The sequence below is a fragment of the Mesoplodon mirus genome (genome assembly GCF_964341445.2).
Source record: "Mesoplodon mirus genome assembly, chromosome: 2".
Classification (NCBI taxonomy): Eukaryota; Metazoa; Chordata; class Mammalia; order Artiodactyla; family Ziphiidae; genus Mesoplodon; species Mesoplodon mirus.
The window spans coordinates 115,965,899-115,982,357 of NC_138977.1; the positions used below are offsets into that span (position 1 = coordinate 115,965,899).

General features: G+C 49.7%; 2 protein-coding genes across 2 annotated transcripts in view; both read left to right on the plus strand.

Annotated features, from left to right (window-relative positions):
• Positions 1-962: 962 nt before the first annotated feature.
• On the plus strand, positions 963-11,619 carry LOC309816051 (P2X purinoceptor 5-like; the record flags this gene model as incomplete). The annotated part of the gene is given in 15 exon segments (XM_082643239.1): positions 963-997; positions 1,312-1,462; positions 2,099-2,170; positions 2,456-2,531; positions 2,618-2,714; positions 2,973-2,988; positions 2,992-3,053; positions 3,309-3,447; positions 4,157-4,293; positions 4,753-4,846; positions 4,996-5,174; positions 7,493-7,752; positions 10,925-10,929; positions 11,335-11,436; positions 11,533-11,619. Coding segments are annotated over 15 exon segments (1,512 nt in total).
• Positions 11,569-16,459, plus strand: part of HEATR1 (HEAT repeat containing 1) — a 50,387-nt gene continuing 45,496 nt past the window's right edge. The window contains exons 1-4 of the mRNA XM_082645514.1: positions 11,569-11,661; positions 11,963-12,136; positions 12,709-12,925; positions 14,780-14,921. Coding sequence (XP_082501640.1) covers positions 11,995-12,136; positions 12,709-12,925; positions 14,780-14,921 — 501 coding nt within the window. The 5' untranslated portion in view covers positions 11,569-11,661; positions 11,963-11,994. The remainder of the gene's footprint in view (positions 11,662-11,962; positions 12,137-12,708; positions 12,926-14,779; positions 14,922-16,459) is intronic.

The window sequence follows — 16,459 nt, forward strand, 5'->3', positions numbered from 1 at the left end:
AGGGGAGGGAGGGGCGCGCAGTGTGGGGCGGGCCTGCGGCGGCAGAGGCCGGCGTGACGTTGCAGCAGCCCGAGGCGCTCCGTGCGCTTTCCCGGGAAAGCCGTCCCCGGGTCCCGGGACCCCGGCAGTGGCGGGGTGCACAGGCCCCCCGGAAGGCGGGTAGGACAGTGACCCGCGCTCGCACACAGGCCCCGCGGCGGCGGCGGCAGCAGCAGCCCCAGCATTCCACACCCGTCTCCGAGGTCCGCGCCTGTCTCCGGCGCTTCCCCAAGCAGCCCTCTTAATGCCCTCTCCTCGCGCACCAGGAAACAAAAGGGAAAAAAGTCTCTTGCCTCTTCGGCAGCTCCAGACCCTTTCCCCGGGCTGCGGCTACTCTTAATTGCTGTGTGTGGGCTTCTCATTGCGGTGGCTTCTCTTGTTGCGGAGCACGGGCTGTAGGCGTGCAGGCTTCAGTAGTTGCAGCACGTGGGCTCAGTAGTTGTGGCTCGCAGGCTTTAGAGCGCAGGCTCAGTAGTTGTGGCACACGGGCTCAGGCGCTCCGCGGCATGTGGGATCCTCCCGGACCAGGGCTCGAACCCATGTCCCCTGCCTTGGCAGGCGGACTACCAACCACTGTGCCACCAGGGAAGCCCCCTTAGCCCATATTTAAATTGGATTACTTGTCTTTTTTATTGTTGAGTTGTAAGACTTCTTTGTATATTCTGGGTACTAGACCCTTACCAGTTATGTGACTCACAAATATTTTCTCCCATTCTCTGGGTTGTCTTTTCAATTTGTCGATAGTGTCCTTCGATGCACAAAAAAGTTCTTAATTTGGATCAAGTCCAACTTACCTATTTCTTCTTTTGTTGCTTGTGTTTTGGGTGTCAAAGAGTACAGGATTTTGCACTCTAATTTTTTAGAATGCCCCTCAGTTTGGGTCTGTCTGAGGTCTCCTCATGATAAGTTCCAGGTTGTGCACCATGTCTGTGAACCATCCTCACCCCTCTGGAAGGAGGTGCACTTAGCCCTGTGTTGACCCCCCGAGTTCATTGGCTCACCCGAGGTCACATGGCAAGTGTGGGTCGAGCCGGTTTCATCTCACGCTTGCCCGGCTGCAGGGCCTTGGCTCCTGAGAGCAGCAGCCTCTCGCTTCTGGGGTTGCTTGTCACCTCTGCTGCTTGCAGGACTGGCTTTCAGGCGGCAGAGGGAGTTGTGACTCCTGCCCAGGAGCTGGTGGGAAAGGTGGAGCCCCAAGTCTGCCCCCTCCACACCCTGGGGACCTGAGGGCAGCAATGAGGCTGACGCCCACCTGCTTGCCCCTCCCTGCAGTTGGGTGTTCCTGGTGAAGAAGTGTTACCAAGACAGGGACACATCCCTGCAGAGCAGCGTCATCACCAAAGTCAAGGGTGTGACCTTCACTAACACCTCAGAGCTTGGGGAGCGGCTCTGGGATGTTGCCAACTATGTCATCCCACCCCAGGTCTGAGCCCCACCCAGCACAAGGGCCTAGGCTGACAGGGTCTGGATCTGGGTGGGTGACATGGGAAACTGCTTGGGGAGCCAGGGACCTCCATTCACTGTCTCCCTTGGCCTAGGACGGCTGCAGGGTTTGCAGATAGACTCTGCCCAGGTCCTTTCCCCCATGCCAAACCCCAGCCCTCCCCAACTGTGCCTTACGGGGCTGCTCTGTTCCCATCAAACCCTGAGCCTGTTGAGACCAAATGGGACCCATAAAACTTCCAGGTCAGTGTGAGTTGGGTGGCCTGGCACCGAGAGCCCCGCCCTTATATTGGCCACTGTCCCTGGGAGCAGTTCCCTGGGCTGGGGCCAGGCCATCTCATCACTTCCCCTTCTCCTCTCTCCCCTCCTGTATCTCAGCTTGGACCCTGGGGGCTGAGGTCAGAATGGTTTGGGGTTGTGGGCATGGAAGAGACCCCTCTAAGCATACCTGCTCTGGGACTCCGAGGTCAGTGGGCTCTTGGGTGGGATCCACTGATTTTGTGGCCCCAGTGTCTGCAACACCCATGCAGAGATCCCACCACCTTCCAGGCAGCCCCGGGAAGGGGGGACCCCAAATAGCAGGAGGGGGTTCCTCAACCTCCCTCTGGTTTCTCAGGGAGAGAATGTCTTCTTTGTAATCACCAACCTGGTCGTGACCCCCAACCAGCGGCAGGAAACCTGTGCCGAGGTGCGTCTTGGTGCAGAGAGCTGGGGAAGGGGTGGGAGAGCTGCCAGCAGTACTTGGGGTCCACCCCTCTCCTGAGGCAGGGGTGTCGACCCCTTCCAAGGGCCCTGGGGGATGTGTGCACCAGCGTGCATACCTGCATTGTTCAGGGGAGAAGCAGGTTCTCAAGGGGTGAGCCGCCACAGGCAAGAGAGGAACCCCTGGCCTCACCCTGGGGTGGGACCTGGTTCTGAGAAGGGGTCCCTGCAGGCACCTCCCCCCGGCCAGGCACCCTTTCTCTCCTGGCAGAGTGAAAGCATTCCTGATGCCTTGTGCTATGAGGACAGCGACTGCCCTCCTGGGGAGCCTGTTGTGGCTGGAAATGGTGAGGCCTGGAGTAGACGGGGCTGGGGGCAGAAGGGGAGCTGGAACCAGGAGGTTCCTGGCATTGTCCTTCTCCCACCCCTGCAGGAGTGAGGACTGGCCGCTGCCTGTGGGCGGGGAGCGAGCAAAAGGGCACCTGTGAGATCTTCGCCTGGTGCCCGGTGGAGACAAAGTCCAGGCCAGCGTGAGTGGCTGCAACCTTGGGACCCTGAGGAGTTACCCAGTCCTGGGCAGCGGGTCCCAGCCCGATGGTGGAGATGTGTCCTGGGGGAGAAGCTAGGACACCCCACAAAGGCCCCAGGACCACCCCGACATGATCAAATTGACTGTCCTTTGCAAAGGCTCCAGGGCACCCAGGGAGCAGACAGGCTTCAGCCTCAGCACAGGCATGGAGGGGGCGGGGCAGGGCCTCCTGAGCAGACTGTCCTGCCTTGGTTTTCAGGAAGCCACTCCTGGGCTAAGCTGAAGACTTCACTGTTTACATAAAGAACTTCATTCGTTTCCCCAAATTCAACTTCTCCAAGTACGTGGGCCTGTGTGCATGGTGTGTATGGGACGCTGTGTGGAATGACCCACTGGGTGATGAGGGGGCACCCTTTCCCGTGCAGTGGCGGCAGGGCTGTGTCCTTTCGTATTGGAGGATGTTGTGGGTGGGAAAGCAGTCAGGATCTGAGGAGGGGCTAAAAGTCAAGGGCTCAGTGTGGCTCAGGCCCGGTTTCTGGACTGGGAACAGCGAGTCTCACCTTCCTTTCACTGTCTCTTCATGGCCTCCACCCAGGACAAATGTGCTGGACACCACAGACAGAGCGTTCCTGAAGTCCTGTAAATTTGGCCCCAAGGACCCCTACTGCCCCATCTTCCGACTTGGGTCTGTGGTCCGCTGGACGGGGAGCAGCTTCCAGGAGATAGCTGTGCAGGTGGGTGGTGGGGCTGGAGGGTTCTGGGCTTGAGCTCTGCAATGAGGAGGGGGTGTGGAGGAGGACCCATGGGATGGGGTGGCCCTGCATTCACCTGCCCAGGGACTGTCTCAGAATTAGCTGTGCTGCACAGCCAGCTGTGCTGCACTTGGTGAGGGCCACACTTGCACCCGCGTCTGGCTCTTGAGTCCTGGGGCATCAGCTGAAACCGAGCCAGGGGCCCCACTGGCACCCTGGCTGTGGTGTGAGGTGCCAGTCCTGCAGTAGGTGCTCGCTCGGGTCATTCCCTTCTCCCTGGAGCGTGAAGCAGGAGGATATGGGCTGTCAGCAACGTACTTTTCTCAGTCACCCCATAGGTGTGAACCCTCCCGGAAGGATGCTCCAGTGGGGCCAACCCCCTGCCTGAGCTCTCCATGAAGAGCTGGTCTGTGACTTCTGTCTCCAGAAAGGTCTGTGCACTGATTCTTTTTTTTTTTTTTTTTTTTTGTGGTATGCGGGCCTCTCACTGTTTTGGCCTCTCCCGTTGCGGAGCACAGGCTCCGGACGCGCAGGCTCAGCGGCCATGGCTCACGGGCCAGCTGCTCCACGGCATGTGGGATCTTCCCAGACCGGGACACGAACCCGTGTCCCCTGCATCGGCAGGCGGATTCTCAACCACTGCGCCACCAGGGAAGCCCTGTGCACTGATTCTTGTCTCCTTTGCATCAAGGGTGGTGTGATAGGAATTCAGATTGACTGGGACTGTGACCTTGACAGAGCTCCCTCGGAATGTTACCCTCGCTATTATTTTAACCGTCTGGACAACAGATTTTCAGAAAACTCTCTTTCTTCTGGGTACAACTTCAGGTAATGGGGGCTAAGTCTGCCACCTTATGACCCTGTCCACGTTTCGTGTCCTTGCCTGGGTGCCAGCGCTATGACACCCCTTCCTGGGGGTGGGTGTCAGAGTGGGAGGTGCAGGGAGGCTGCCAGGGGGCCTCTGGGACAGAAGCATTGGCCATGGCTCTGGACTTACCCTGAAGCTGAGGCCTGGGTCAGGCCCATCGGTGCCTTGGTGGCCCGGGTTGGCCCAGCAGTCGTGGGAAAGCCCTTGCCTCTTGGGGAGCGTCTGGCAAGAACTGCAAAGATCTGAATGAACCTTTTATGTCACGTCAGCAAGGGGGTCTCCAACCTTTCCTGGGGCTGCTGAATGCCAGGGTCCTGGGGTGGGGTGGGGGTTATAAATCTCCAAGGTAGTGGAGCCTGTGTTGCCAAACAGGGAAGACCCAGGCAGGCTGAGGGCTCCCCGAGCCGTGTCTCCCCCAGGTTTGCCAAGTATTACCGAGACGCAGCTGGGGTGGAGCTCCGCACTCTGTTTAAAGCCTACGGGATCCGCTTTGATGTGATGGTGAATGGCAAGGTGTGTGGGTGAGGCTCCCCTTCTGAAGCTGGGCAGGTCCTGGGAGGGTGGGGCATGCTGGGGGGACCCCAGGCTGGCTCTGGTGGAGTCCCTGGGGATCCCGCTGTCCTGCTGCCTTCCTCACCCCACCTTGTCTCTCTGTGCTCCAGGCAGGGAAGTTCAACATCGTCCCCACAGTCATCAACGTGGGCTCAGGGGTGGTGCTCATGGGTGTGGTGAGTACCTCTCCCCCACCCCCTTTACCCTCCGAGCACCCGCGGGGGCGGGCAGGGGGACACTGCCCCAGGGGAGTTGCCCCAGTGCTCCAGAAAGAACCAGAACTGGGGAGGTCAGTGTGGATATGGGGGTGAACAGGGCTCTCTGGGACTTCACACCCCTCCAGCAGCCCCCAGGTGGCCGTGACTACCTGGGTTTCTCTTTCCAGAGCCAGAGAGGCTTCTGCCTGTGGCTCTGCAGCTGGGGGGTTCTCTGGGATCCTGCGCAGCCTTGTCTCCACTTCTGCTAAAGAGAAGCAGGATCCAGCTATACACAGGGCTTCTCAGCCATGGCCCTGTTGACACGTAGGGCCAGATCACTTTTTTTGTGGGGTGACTGTGTGCATTGTAGGGTGTCTGACAGCATCCTCGGCCTCTACCCACCAGACGCCAGCGGCACATTCCCCCCCCCCAGTTGTGACGGCCAAAAATGTCTCCAGACGTTGCCAAACTGCCCCCCCACCGCCGTTGTGAATCACGGGGCTAAAAAGATGAGAGGCAGGGAAGTTGGGCTGTAGTCCAGGTCTGTCCCTTCAGTTGGGCAGAGGGGCCACCGGAGAGGAAGTAACGGCTGGAGGGCAGGGAAAGGCTTCCTCTGGATCTTTCATGCCCCTTTGTTTTTCTGGAAGCTTTTTAAAGACAAGGCAGTCATCAGAGTGGCTCACACCCATACCAGCAAGCCCCTTGCCAAGGTTTCTGGCAGCCTTGTCCCTGGTTCCTCTGCCCGGGAGGTCACAGCAGCCCCATGGGGGCTTCCAGGAGGACCTCAGACTGACTTTTTATTGAGACCAAGAACACCGTGTCCTGTAGCAGGACTCAAAGAGGCCATGATCCTGAGAGGTGGTCAGTGGATGAAAGTGGGCCCCAAGGGACTCCTCTTAACTGCAGCAACATTGCTGGGGAGCCCTGCACGTTTGCATAGGTAACTTCCCAAGACAGGGGCCACCTTCAGACATCACATTCTTATGATGGGGGTAAATCAGAACACAGGCACCTGGGGACACAGTTGTGGAATGAAGGTAATGGGGAAAAGTGGTAGAGGCTGGGTGGGTGTGGGGTGGGAGGAGTGTTCTCTGTGGAACAAGGAATTGATAACCTTTTTGGCATCTGGGGTGGGGTGGGGGGGGAAGGTTGTGCAATGCCCAGGGTCAGAGGACCTGGTTCACCTGTGGTCCTCCATCAACCCTCTCCCACCACCCCGCCCCCTCCTCTCTGTGCAGTGGGTGGAGTCGCCCTCTGGTGGAGGAGACTGGTATTTGCGCCATCCACTCTGGTCTGAAGAGCTTGTGTTCAGGTGTCAGTGGGTCGGTCCACTGGGTTGGCGCAGGCCTCCTCATCTTTCCTTGACCGCTGCTGTGGTGTCCTTGTTGTTCAGATACCCTCCAGTCCCTCTCTCACTGCCTACTAAAGGGATCTTCCCGCAATGCCACAATTCCGTTCCTGGCCCTGTTCCCAGGCGTGATGAGCCTGTTCCTCTGCAGTGCCCTTCCTGAGCGTTTTTTCCTTTTTCCTTATATAAAATCCTCTTCAGCCTCAAGACTCAGCCCAGATATTCCTCCCCAGGCTGAGTAGAGTCCCATCTTCTCTCTGCTGCCCCTGCTCCTCGCCCCATCACAGGACATTGTCACTCTGTCATAATTTATATGCTCGTCTCCTGCACCAGAGGGGGAGTCCCCAGAGGGTGTCATTGTCTTACTCTTTCCCGCACCCCAGGGCAGTGCCTGGCACTGGTGAGTGCTCAGCAGACACTGGATGAAGGCGTGATTCGATGGGATCAGGGTAGTGCGGCGTGCTCAACCTGAGGGGTCAGACGGACCACAGGCTAACTCTGGCTCTACCGTGGACCAGCTTTGTGGCCTTGGACAAAATGCCTCTTTCTGAGCACAGCCCCCCTCAGGGGTTGCTGCAGGATCAAATGGGATGTAGTTGGTGTCAAGTGGCCGGGTGCTCTCTGGAAGTCTAGGATTCTGAGTCAGGGACCCCAACTCTTTTGCAGGGGTCTGTCTTCTGCGACCTGGTACTCATCTACTTCATCAAAAAGAGCCACCTGGGGCTTCCCTGGTGGCGCAGTGGTTGAGAGTCCGCCTGCCGATGCAGGGGAGACGGGTTCGTGCCCCGGTCCGGGAAGATCCCACATGCCGTGGAGCGGCTGGGACCGTGAGCCATGGCCGCTGGGCCTGCGTGTCCGGAGCCTGTGCTCCGCAACGGGAGAGGCCACAACAGTGAGAGGCCCGCGTACCGCAAAAAAAAAAAAAAAAAAAAAAGAGCCACCTGGTTTTATGTCAGCGTTTGTGGGGTAGAGGCAGGGCTGAATACAGGGAGCTCCCTTGGAAGGGCTGGGTAAGGCGGAATGTTCTGAGTACCGGCTCTACAAAACTGGATTCTACTTCAGAGCAGCTGGCAGAAGACAAGACCACCCAGGCCATGGGCAGGAGACCTGGTTTCCAGGCCTGGCCCTGCCACTGTCTCCCCAGGTGACTTTGGACCAGTCCCAGGCCGCCTTGGGCCTCAGTTTCTCTCCCTGTGGCTGGCTGCCCTCTGCTTCGAGCTTCCATTCTCTGCTGACTCAGCAATTGGCAGCCTCCAGTGGGGAGCTGGGCCTGGAACCCGGCGGCGGACGCAGTAGCTCGGCGCTCCCTCAGACAACCCGTGGTACGGATTCCCGCGACGCCATCTTGCACTGGAGGATGCTCACTTTTGCATTCTTGAAGATAATTCTCTTGAAAACAAGTGAAAAATAAATATAATGTATTGATTTTTACATAATTTATATTTTATGAAAATATATTCAAATTTTGTACACTTTGAATGTAATTAAATTTTATTTTTTAATCTCTTTGATCATTTTTGCCAATAGAACACAAATATTGCAAGTCTGGATTAAACAACATAATTGGTAATTTTGCTGAAATGGCAAAATTTTATGGGCTAAATATATAGGATATGTATTAGCTCTACATATCTTTATTACTCATCCACAATCATCAGCCAATCAATATTGTACGCAGACAGTTACAACGGTAATTAAATTCTGCCATCTTTTGTATTTTGCTGTCTTTCAGCCGTATGAAAACATTTTCATTTTATCATTATAATTGTTTACTTGTCAAAATTGGAGGTTTTAACATATCCGAGGTAACAGTGTGCTAGGTTGATTTATAACTCTTAAGTATTTAGACTGACAGGTGTGTGTCCCTCTGTATCCTTGCCCTGGCTCCAATATCATAGGGGCAGACTCCATGCCAGCCTATATGGAGACAGTATTCTAGTGAGGGGATACAAGAAATAAATAGGTATGCAAACGAATCAGATCATTTCAGGTAGCCGTAAGTGACATAAGGAAAATACAAGCTTGGTGTATTTGATGGGCAGAAATTAGCCCTCTTGTGATTGGATTAAATGTCAAGATCAACCCTAGCTGAGATATCTCCACTTTATCAAGAATTGTCACTCAGGTCTTAGCATAAATGTTCCCTCCTCAGAGGGTCCTTCTCCAACCACTCAGACTAATGATGCCCTCCCTCTGTGACCCCTATCATATGGCTTTGTATTATTGTCATCAGACCCCTTATTACATTGCCTGATGGTTTTCTGATTTATCTGTTTGCCTTTTATCTGTCTCTTCCTGGTGGGATGTAAGCTCCACAAGAGTAGAGAACTTACCTGTCTTGTTCACCACCATATGCCTAGCCTGGTATAAAGTACACATGGAGTGAATCAAAGTATCCATGCTCTGGATTAAAGGGGAGTGGGGTGAGGAAGGGCTTTTTAAGAGTCCTTTTAAAAAGAACTCATTCATTCAAATCACTTATGAATTTGCTTTTTTGGGGTAGAGTCCTTGCTATGAACAGTGATTGAAATAAGGAGTAGAATCATCACTCTGCCACATGACATCCCCCATAAGATGTAAGAATGCATGGTTAAGATACCATCTCTGAAAACAATGTTTACACTTGCATCAAGAAATATGTATCACTACAGCTAAAATTTTGGATTTAATGAATGTAAAATGGCACAAGGCATTAAAAGGATTATAAGATAGGAGGAATTGCAGAGCTACAGATGATCTATAACCAATATTTTAAATTCAAATAACAACTGAGAAAGGACACTTGCTCTGGTCCTCGGCTGAATAATCAAACCGGAAGACAGGCTTATAATCACAAAAACTGAGGAAGTGATAATCAGAAAACAATCAGGAATATATCAAAAGAATTCTTTTTAAATTCTGGAGAAATTAGATGAGAATTCTAGAGAAATTCTGGAGAAAAAGATGTAACTCAAGATCATGGCATATTTTTTTAAATCAAAGCTTTTTGAAACGCATATTACATTTATGGATCTCTGACTTGTTCTTTTTACTTTGCTAGTTTACTTCTTTTTAAAAAAATATATTTATTTATTTTTGGCTGTGTTGGGTCTTCATTGCTGTGCGTGGGCTTTCTCTAGTTGCGGCGAGCGGGGTCTACCCTTTGTTGTGGTGCGCGGGCTTCTCATTGCGGTGGCTTCTCTTGTTGCAGAGCACAGGCTCTGCACGGGCTCTAGGCGTGCAGGCTTCAGCAGTTGTGGAACACGGGCTCAGTAGTTGTGGCTCGCGGGCTCTAGAGCACAGGCTCAGTAGTTGTGACGCACTGGCTTAGTTGCTCTGTGGCACGCGGGATCTTCTCCGACCAGGGCTCGGGCCCGTGTCCCCCGCATTGGCAGGCGGATTCTTAGCCACTGTGCCACCAGGGAAGCCCTGCTAGTTTGCTTCTAAAGTAAAATTCAGACGGGCCCATACACCATTGGAACTGACATAAAAATGGTTGAACCAAATACTGCTGTAACTTTCCTTTTATTTTCACTTTGATGAAGCTTTTAAAAATATGAGGATCTTTTTTTAGGCAAAAAATCAAATATGTCTTTGTGGATAAAAATAGGCCTGATTTTCATTTCTCACTACTTTCACTTCTCCCCAAACTGACTGCTTTTGTAAAGAAAAAAAAAATTCCTTTGAGAGATCTGTTGTTAAGGATGAAAGAGATACCACCAGAACTTGAAAAACCACACTACAAGGCAATCAACACCCCATGCAAAACTCTCTGTAGAAATAACTGAAAAGATTTTTTGGTTGTTTTAAATGCTGTTAAAGCAAAGCACAACAGAAGATTGTGTTCACAAAAGGGAGAGATCAGCACGGAGTATAGAAGTGAACCCCCCAAACTGTAACTCTGTTTCCAACAGTCTCCAAGGAAGAAGACTGACACCCTGGCATCGAAGAGCTCCACATCCTAAGAGAAACGAATGCATCCAAAAAAGATAGGTAGGATATCCAATTTCACTCCTGTGTCCTGTGCAGCTTCTTGGAGAGGCCAGTTCACTCCATTTGGGCACATACCGCTGCTTGGGGAACAGAATGTGGTATATCCATATGGGACACTCGTCAGCAACACCGATCTATAGTGACACCAAGAAGACCAATGGTTACCTGATGCCGGCAGTGGGGTGGGCATCACAGCAAAGGGGCAAGAGGGAACTTTTTAGGGGCGATGGAAACTTTCTATGTCTTGAATGGGGAGATAGTGTTACCTGCTTATTCTTTTGTTAAAACTCATCGAATTGCTAAACTGAAGTGTGTGATTTCGTTTGTAAATTACTTCTCACCAGGGTTAGTTTACACCAACCAACCAACAAACAAAAAACAATGCGTGGCCTCCAAGAATGCAAAGTGGCGGAAGGGATGGCCCCCAAGCCCCAGGACGGTTGTGTCCAGAATTTGTGGAGCGGCTCACACCGCGATCAGTAGCTCATCGCCTGAAATTCTCAGCTTCTTTTCGTTTTATAGAGGAGGTAAGAAACAGAGAGATGAGAATTCGGTGTAGCTCACACCGCCCAAAGGCGTTAGCGCGGGTATATGAACCCGGGCTGTGACTTCACAGCTCAGTTTGTTTTTGTTTTGTTTTGTTTTGTTTTTTGCGGTACGGGGGCCTCTCACTGCCGTGGCCCCTCCCGTTGCGGAGCACAGGCTCCCGACGCGCAGACTCAGCGGTCATGGCTCACGGGCCCAGCCGCTCCGCGGCATGTGGGATCTTCCCGGACCGGGGCACGAACCCGTGTCCCCTGCATCGGCAGGCGGACTCTCAACCACTGCGCGCCACCAGGGAAGCCCGCTCACAGTTTTAACCACTGCGCGATGCTGCCGGTACCTAGTAAAAGCTGGATACGTATATGTTGAATGAATGATTCCGGCTACAGAACCTTAAAGCACACAAAAGGCCCGCCCAGAAACTGAAACTTCCAGCCACAAGCCAAAAACAGACCACTAGCTTCCAGATAGCGGACCGCAGATCCCGAGCCGTAAGTCCCGCGCGGCGGAGGGGCGGGGCTTCGCCGCCTGGAGGCGGAGTCTCCTTTTCTCATTCCGGCAAGCTTGTACCTCTTCACTTGCCGTAGTGTCTGAAACCGGAAATTCGCCCGAGGAGTGCTCCACATTTCCGGGCGAGAGCTGGACTTATTGGTAACACGTGGGAGCTGCTGTGAAGATTCGTTGGCTTCTGAGTCCTGCCCCAAGTCGAGCTCCGGGTGAGTAGGAGCTGTGGGTCGGGTTGGTGTACAGGGGAGCGTAAGGTGTGCGCGGGTTTTCGAGTCTCCGCGGAGTCGGGGCTGAGAAACGTTCGGCGCGGTCCCCGGGACTGTAATTAGCTGTTACCGCTGTTGCTTTAGTGTTTGCACCTCCGGCGTCCGCGAGTCCCTGGGCAGCAGGTGATGTGTCCGCGGCCGCGTTGAGTACGGAGGAAAGTTGCTTGTACGTGAGGCATTTGCTGCTTACCGTTAAGCCACCTTTTAATTTTGTAGAGGCTTCTCACGGGGTTATGTTTCTTAGCCTGTGTGTTTAGAAATCCGCTGGCCTGAAAGATGACGTCTTTAGCCCAGCAGCTCCAACGACTCGCCCTTCCTCAGAGTGATCCCAGCCTCTTATCTAGAGATGAAGTTGCCTCTTTGTTGTTTGACCCCAAGGAAGCGGCCACCATCGACAGGGACACCGCCTTTGCCATTGGTGAGCTACCCTTTAACTTAGGAAAGCTCTGGGAAGCGTGTGTTTCCTGGATGTTGGTGTATTTTTTTGTTTTCTTTTCTCACCCGCCCTCTTCCTTAGCGGTTTTTAACTTGCTCAGCTGACTTACGTTGTTAAGGGGAAAGAGAATAACAAAAAGCCATGCGCTAGATGCGTGAAATGTATATAGGCAGCGGCATCTGAATGTCACAGGTGATAAACAAGTTTGGGGGGTCATCTAAGCTGTAGAGAGGAGGAACAGTCAAAAGGGGCGGGAGGCTGTGGCTGGAGGGTAGGGGAGGAGCCTTCCTAGGACTGGCCTAATTATTGTATTGAAATTGTATTGTATTGAAAAAAGAAAAAAGGCCCCCTGCCAGAAGGTACTTTCTGTTCTCCTAGTTGGTGAGATGAGATTTATTCTCTATGTTGGAAACTAGAAATCTATGTTTGGGACTGTATTACAGATTATATATGCTAAAAGAATTCATAGAGTTTTAGGCGAAAGTAACACTGTAAAAGAGGGGTGAGATGGGTTTGCTCGCAAAGACTTGTTAAATCAAGTGGCCTTTTCCTAGGATGCACTGGCCTGGAAGAGCTGCTTGGTATCGATCCTTCCTTTGAGCGTTTTGAAGCACCGTTGTTCAGCCAGCTAGCAAAAACCTTGGAGCGGAGCGTTCAGACCAAAGCAGTGAACAAACAGCTGGATGAAAACATTTCATTATTTCTTATCCACCTGTCTCCTTACTTCCTGCTGAAGCCGGCACAGAAGTGTCTGGAGTGGTTGATCCACAGGTAGCAAATGGAATTACGGAAATAATTATGGGCTAATAACATTGATCTTTTTAAATTTAAAGTTTAAAGTTGAAAAATCAGGTGTATTAAGAGTTTAGTACGATCTGTATTGGGTGAGGTAAGCGTGCCCTTCTACTGTTTACCTCATTTCTGTTGATACTGAGAAGTAGAACTACTGAAGATCTCGAGTAAATAGTCTAGCCTCATTAGTTCTGAGGGGCTCGTGTCAGTTTGCTGTTACAAATTGTTACTGCATATTTGGGGCAAAGGGTGTTATTGAACTTCTTGCCAAAATAACAAAAAAAAAAATGGTTTGGGAACAGGGTAAGAGTATTCTCCAAAATACCATAACTTAAGAAAAACAATAATAGCTAATATGTATTGAACATTTGTACACCAGGCCTTGTGGTAAGCACATTGTGTGCATTATCTCAGCACTCACGACATTCCTGTGGGGAGATGCTTCTCTTATCCCCATTTTACAGTTGAGAAGACAGGTGTAGAAGAGATAAGTTGGCTGAGTCACATGACTGGTAAGCAGAGATGCAAATTTTGTTTCCAAGGTCTGATCTTTACTCTACTTTGGAAATTGTCTCAGTAAGTTTATTCAGTTTATTTTCTCATTTATTTGTATTACATTGGTATTGCATCATAGTTGACACATTTTAATTTTTTCTCCTATGTATGTTTTAAAAGTAGAAAGGCTTCCACTTCATTAATTAGAGGCATGGGGGTAAGGGAAGCCAGTGAATCATTGAGAAAACAAGTGTAACCTGGGTCTTCTCATTATCGTATCATTAGATTCATCAGACAAAAAAAAAAAAATCAAACCTGTACTATTTCCCTCTGTCTTCTAGCATTTAATTTACCCCAAATAGATCATTACTGTAGGGAGTACTTTTTGCGTTTGGTTTTGCATTTATTTATTCATGTAACTTATTTATTTAGCAAACATTAAGTTCAATACAAGGATGAATAGGCTGCCCTTTCTTACTGTTTTGAAAGAAATGCCACAATAAGGGTGTATACAGAGTTTGGGGCACGTGGTGCTGCCTGAAGTAGTTGAGGAAAGCTTCATGGAGAAAGTGATGTCTTGGCTAGTACTAAAGCCATATTTTAGAACTAATAAAAGTCAAGGGGTGTGGTGCTGTAAGAAAGGTACAGGTGAAAGGATAGGAGAGTTTAGACAGATGTAAGAGGGATCACTTGGCTGGGAGAATTAAGAAAAGCATCTTGAAAAAGAATGCATTTGAGCTAGATCTTAAAGGCTAGACAGGATGTAATGGATCTGACAGAATTAATAAATCTGTCTTATGTTATTAGGGTGGCATGACCAATACCAAGTTTTGTAAAGTTCATGGACAAATCAAATATGGTTGTAATTTGATCTTTTTTTTTTATTCAGAGAAGGTAATATGATTTTCTTTATAATTAGTCTTCTGGTTTTAGGATTATGATAGTTAGGTGAGGTGAGGAAACTAAGCTGTGGGAAGTGAACTTTGGAGCATGGAGAGAAGCTGAGTGTTGCTGCCTACTTGACCAGTTTGGTTTTCTGTTGGTTTGACTGCAGTGATCCCAAAGTCACGTTAATGTAATAGTGGATTTTAAAAAAAGTTGAGAGACGATGAATGGATGTCAATTTTGATAATGAATATTTTAAAATGCTACTGCATGAGAATTGGCAAACCCTGTTGAGTACTTTCATGCCTATGCTTTAAGTGCGCTCTACCTTGCTTATAGTTGTATGGTTGCTTTAAGTGGGTTTAGCTCATTGATAACACCGTTTGGACACGTAAGGAAATACACGCTTATAAGTTTTGTGTCAGTTAGAATTGTTTGCTTTTTTTTCCCCAGGTTCCATATCCATCTTTATAATCAGGATAGCCTCATTGCCTGTGTTCTCCCATACCACGAGACAAGAATATTTGTGCGGGTTATACAGCTTCTAAAAATTAATAATTCAAAGCACAAGTGGTTCTGGTTATTGCCAATTAAGGTATGATTGTTGAATGACACGTATCTATAATCATTGCAAACCTTCATTAAAGGTATAATTTGGAAAAAATTAAGTCTTTGGTGCTCCTGAGGGTAGACCAAGTATTACCTCCATCACTTTTATTTCCTAACTTCCAGTTGAAACTGTTATGAATAATAGCTGGCCTTCATTTAGTACCTGATATCAAGATAGGCAATTTGTATTTTATTATCTTGGATTCTCACAAAATTCTATTTTTACAGATGAGGACAGGTTCAGAGAATTAAGTTACTTGCCAAAGTTCATGTAACTCTGAAGTGGCAGAGTTGGGATTTGAATCCAGATCTGATTATAAAGCTTGTCTTTCCACTATACCATGCTGTCTGGCATTTTAAATTTTGGAACTGAGAAGCTTAAAACAAGTTAGAGGTGAAGATGCATAAAATACTTACAAAAATTAAAGGGATAAGGATAACTTGAAGGACTTCAGAAGTTATTAAAGTTGTGAAGAAGATGCTAGAAAACTAATTTACAGATGAATAATAGTACGGTTGTCTTACAGGATAGCTCTGGCTGAGATCAGATAGCATGATTTTGTAGTAAAACACCTGACTTGCCATTATCACTTTGTTTGCATCTATAGTAGAGGAAAGTAGATGTATGTTGTTAGCAAGAAATTTACTGAATGTTGAGCACGGCGATTCAGGCCAGCAGGAGGGCAGATGGGGATGAAAGTAGGTAAACAGGCTGGGCCTGTGGAATGAATTAACTTGATGGGTGATGACAGGAGGTCCATGGTCAGAATTAGTAAAAAGAAAGGGAATGGGAATTTTTAATTAGAAGAAAAATTTAAGTGTTTGAATGTAAAGCACTTGAACTTAAAGAATGTTCAAGAAGAGAAGGCCAACCTAGAATAAAGCTTCTTAATCCAACTACTCAACGTTCACTCTGCAAATAACATCAAAATTATTTTTCCCCTTATAGTCTACACCCAGACGCTGCTGTTCTCTAGGCACACTTGTTTCAGGTATCCAAACCCCCCATACCTATTAAATTTCACTTCAAATTATTTTTTCATTGATTTATTCAAAATTTATTGGGGCCTCCCTGGTGGCGCAGTGGTTGAGAGTCCGCCTGCCGATGCAGGGGATACGGGTTCGTGCCCCGGTCTGGGAGGATCCCATATGCCGCGGAGCGGCTGGGCCCGTGAGCCATGGCCGCTGAGCCTGTGCGTCCGGAGCCTGTGCTCCGCAACGGGAGAGGCCACAACAGTGAGAGGCCCACGTACAGAAAAAAAAAAAAAAAAAAAAAAAAAAAAAAAAAAATTTATTGAGCACTAATACATGCCATGCACAGTGCTAGGCAGTGGGAAGCGCAGTAGAAGTTGACCGTGTTCCTCTCTGTTTCTATTACTAGTGTTATTGTGAAGCAGTGACAGATCCATAGCACGTTGGCTCAAAAGCCAAATTTAACCAGTAGAGTTACTAAGAATCTAGAGAATCCAGATTTAGATAAATACATATCAAAACGCAACACGTGATAAGTAAACGTTTTTCACG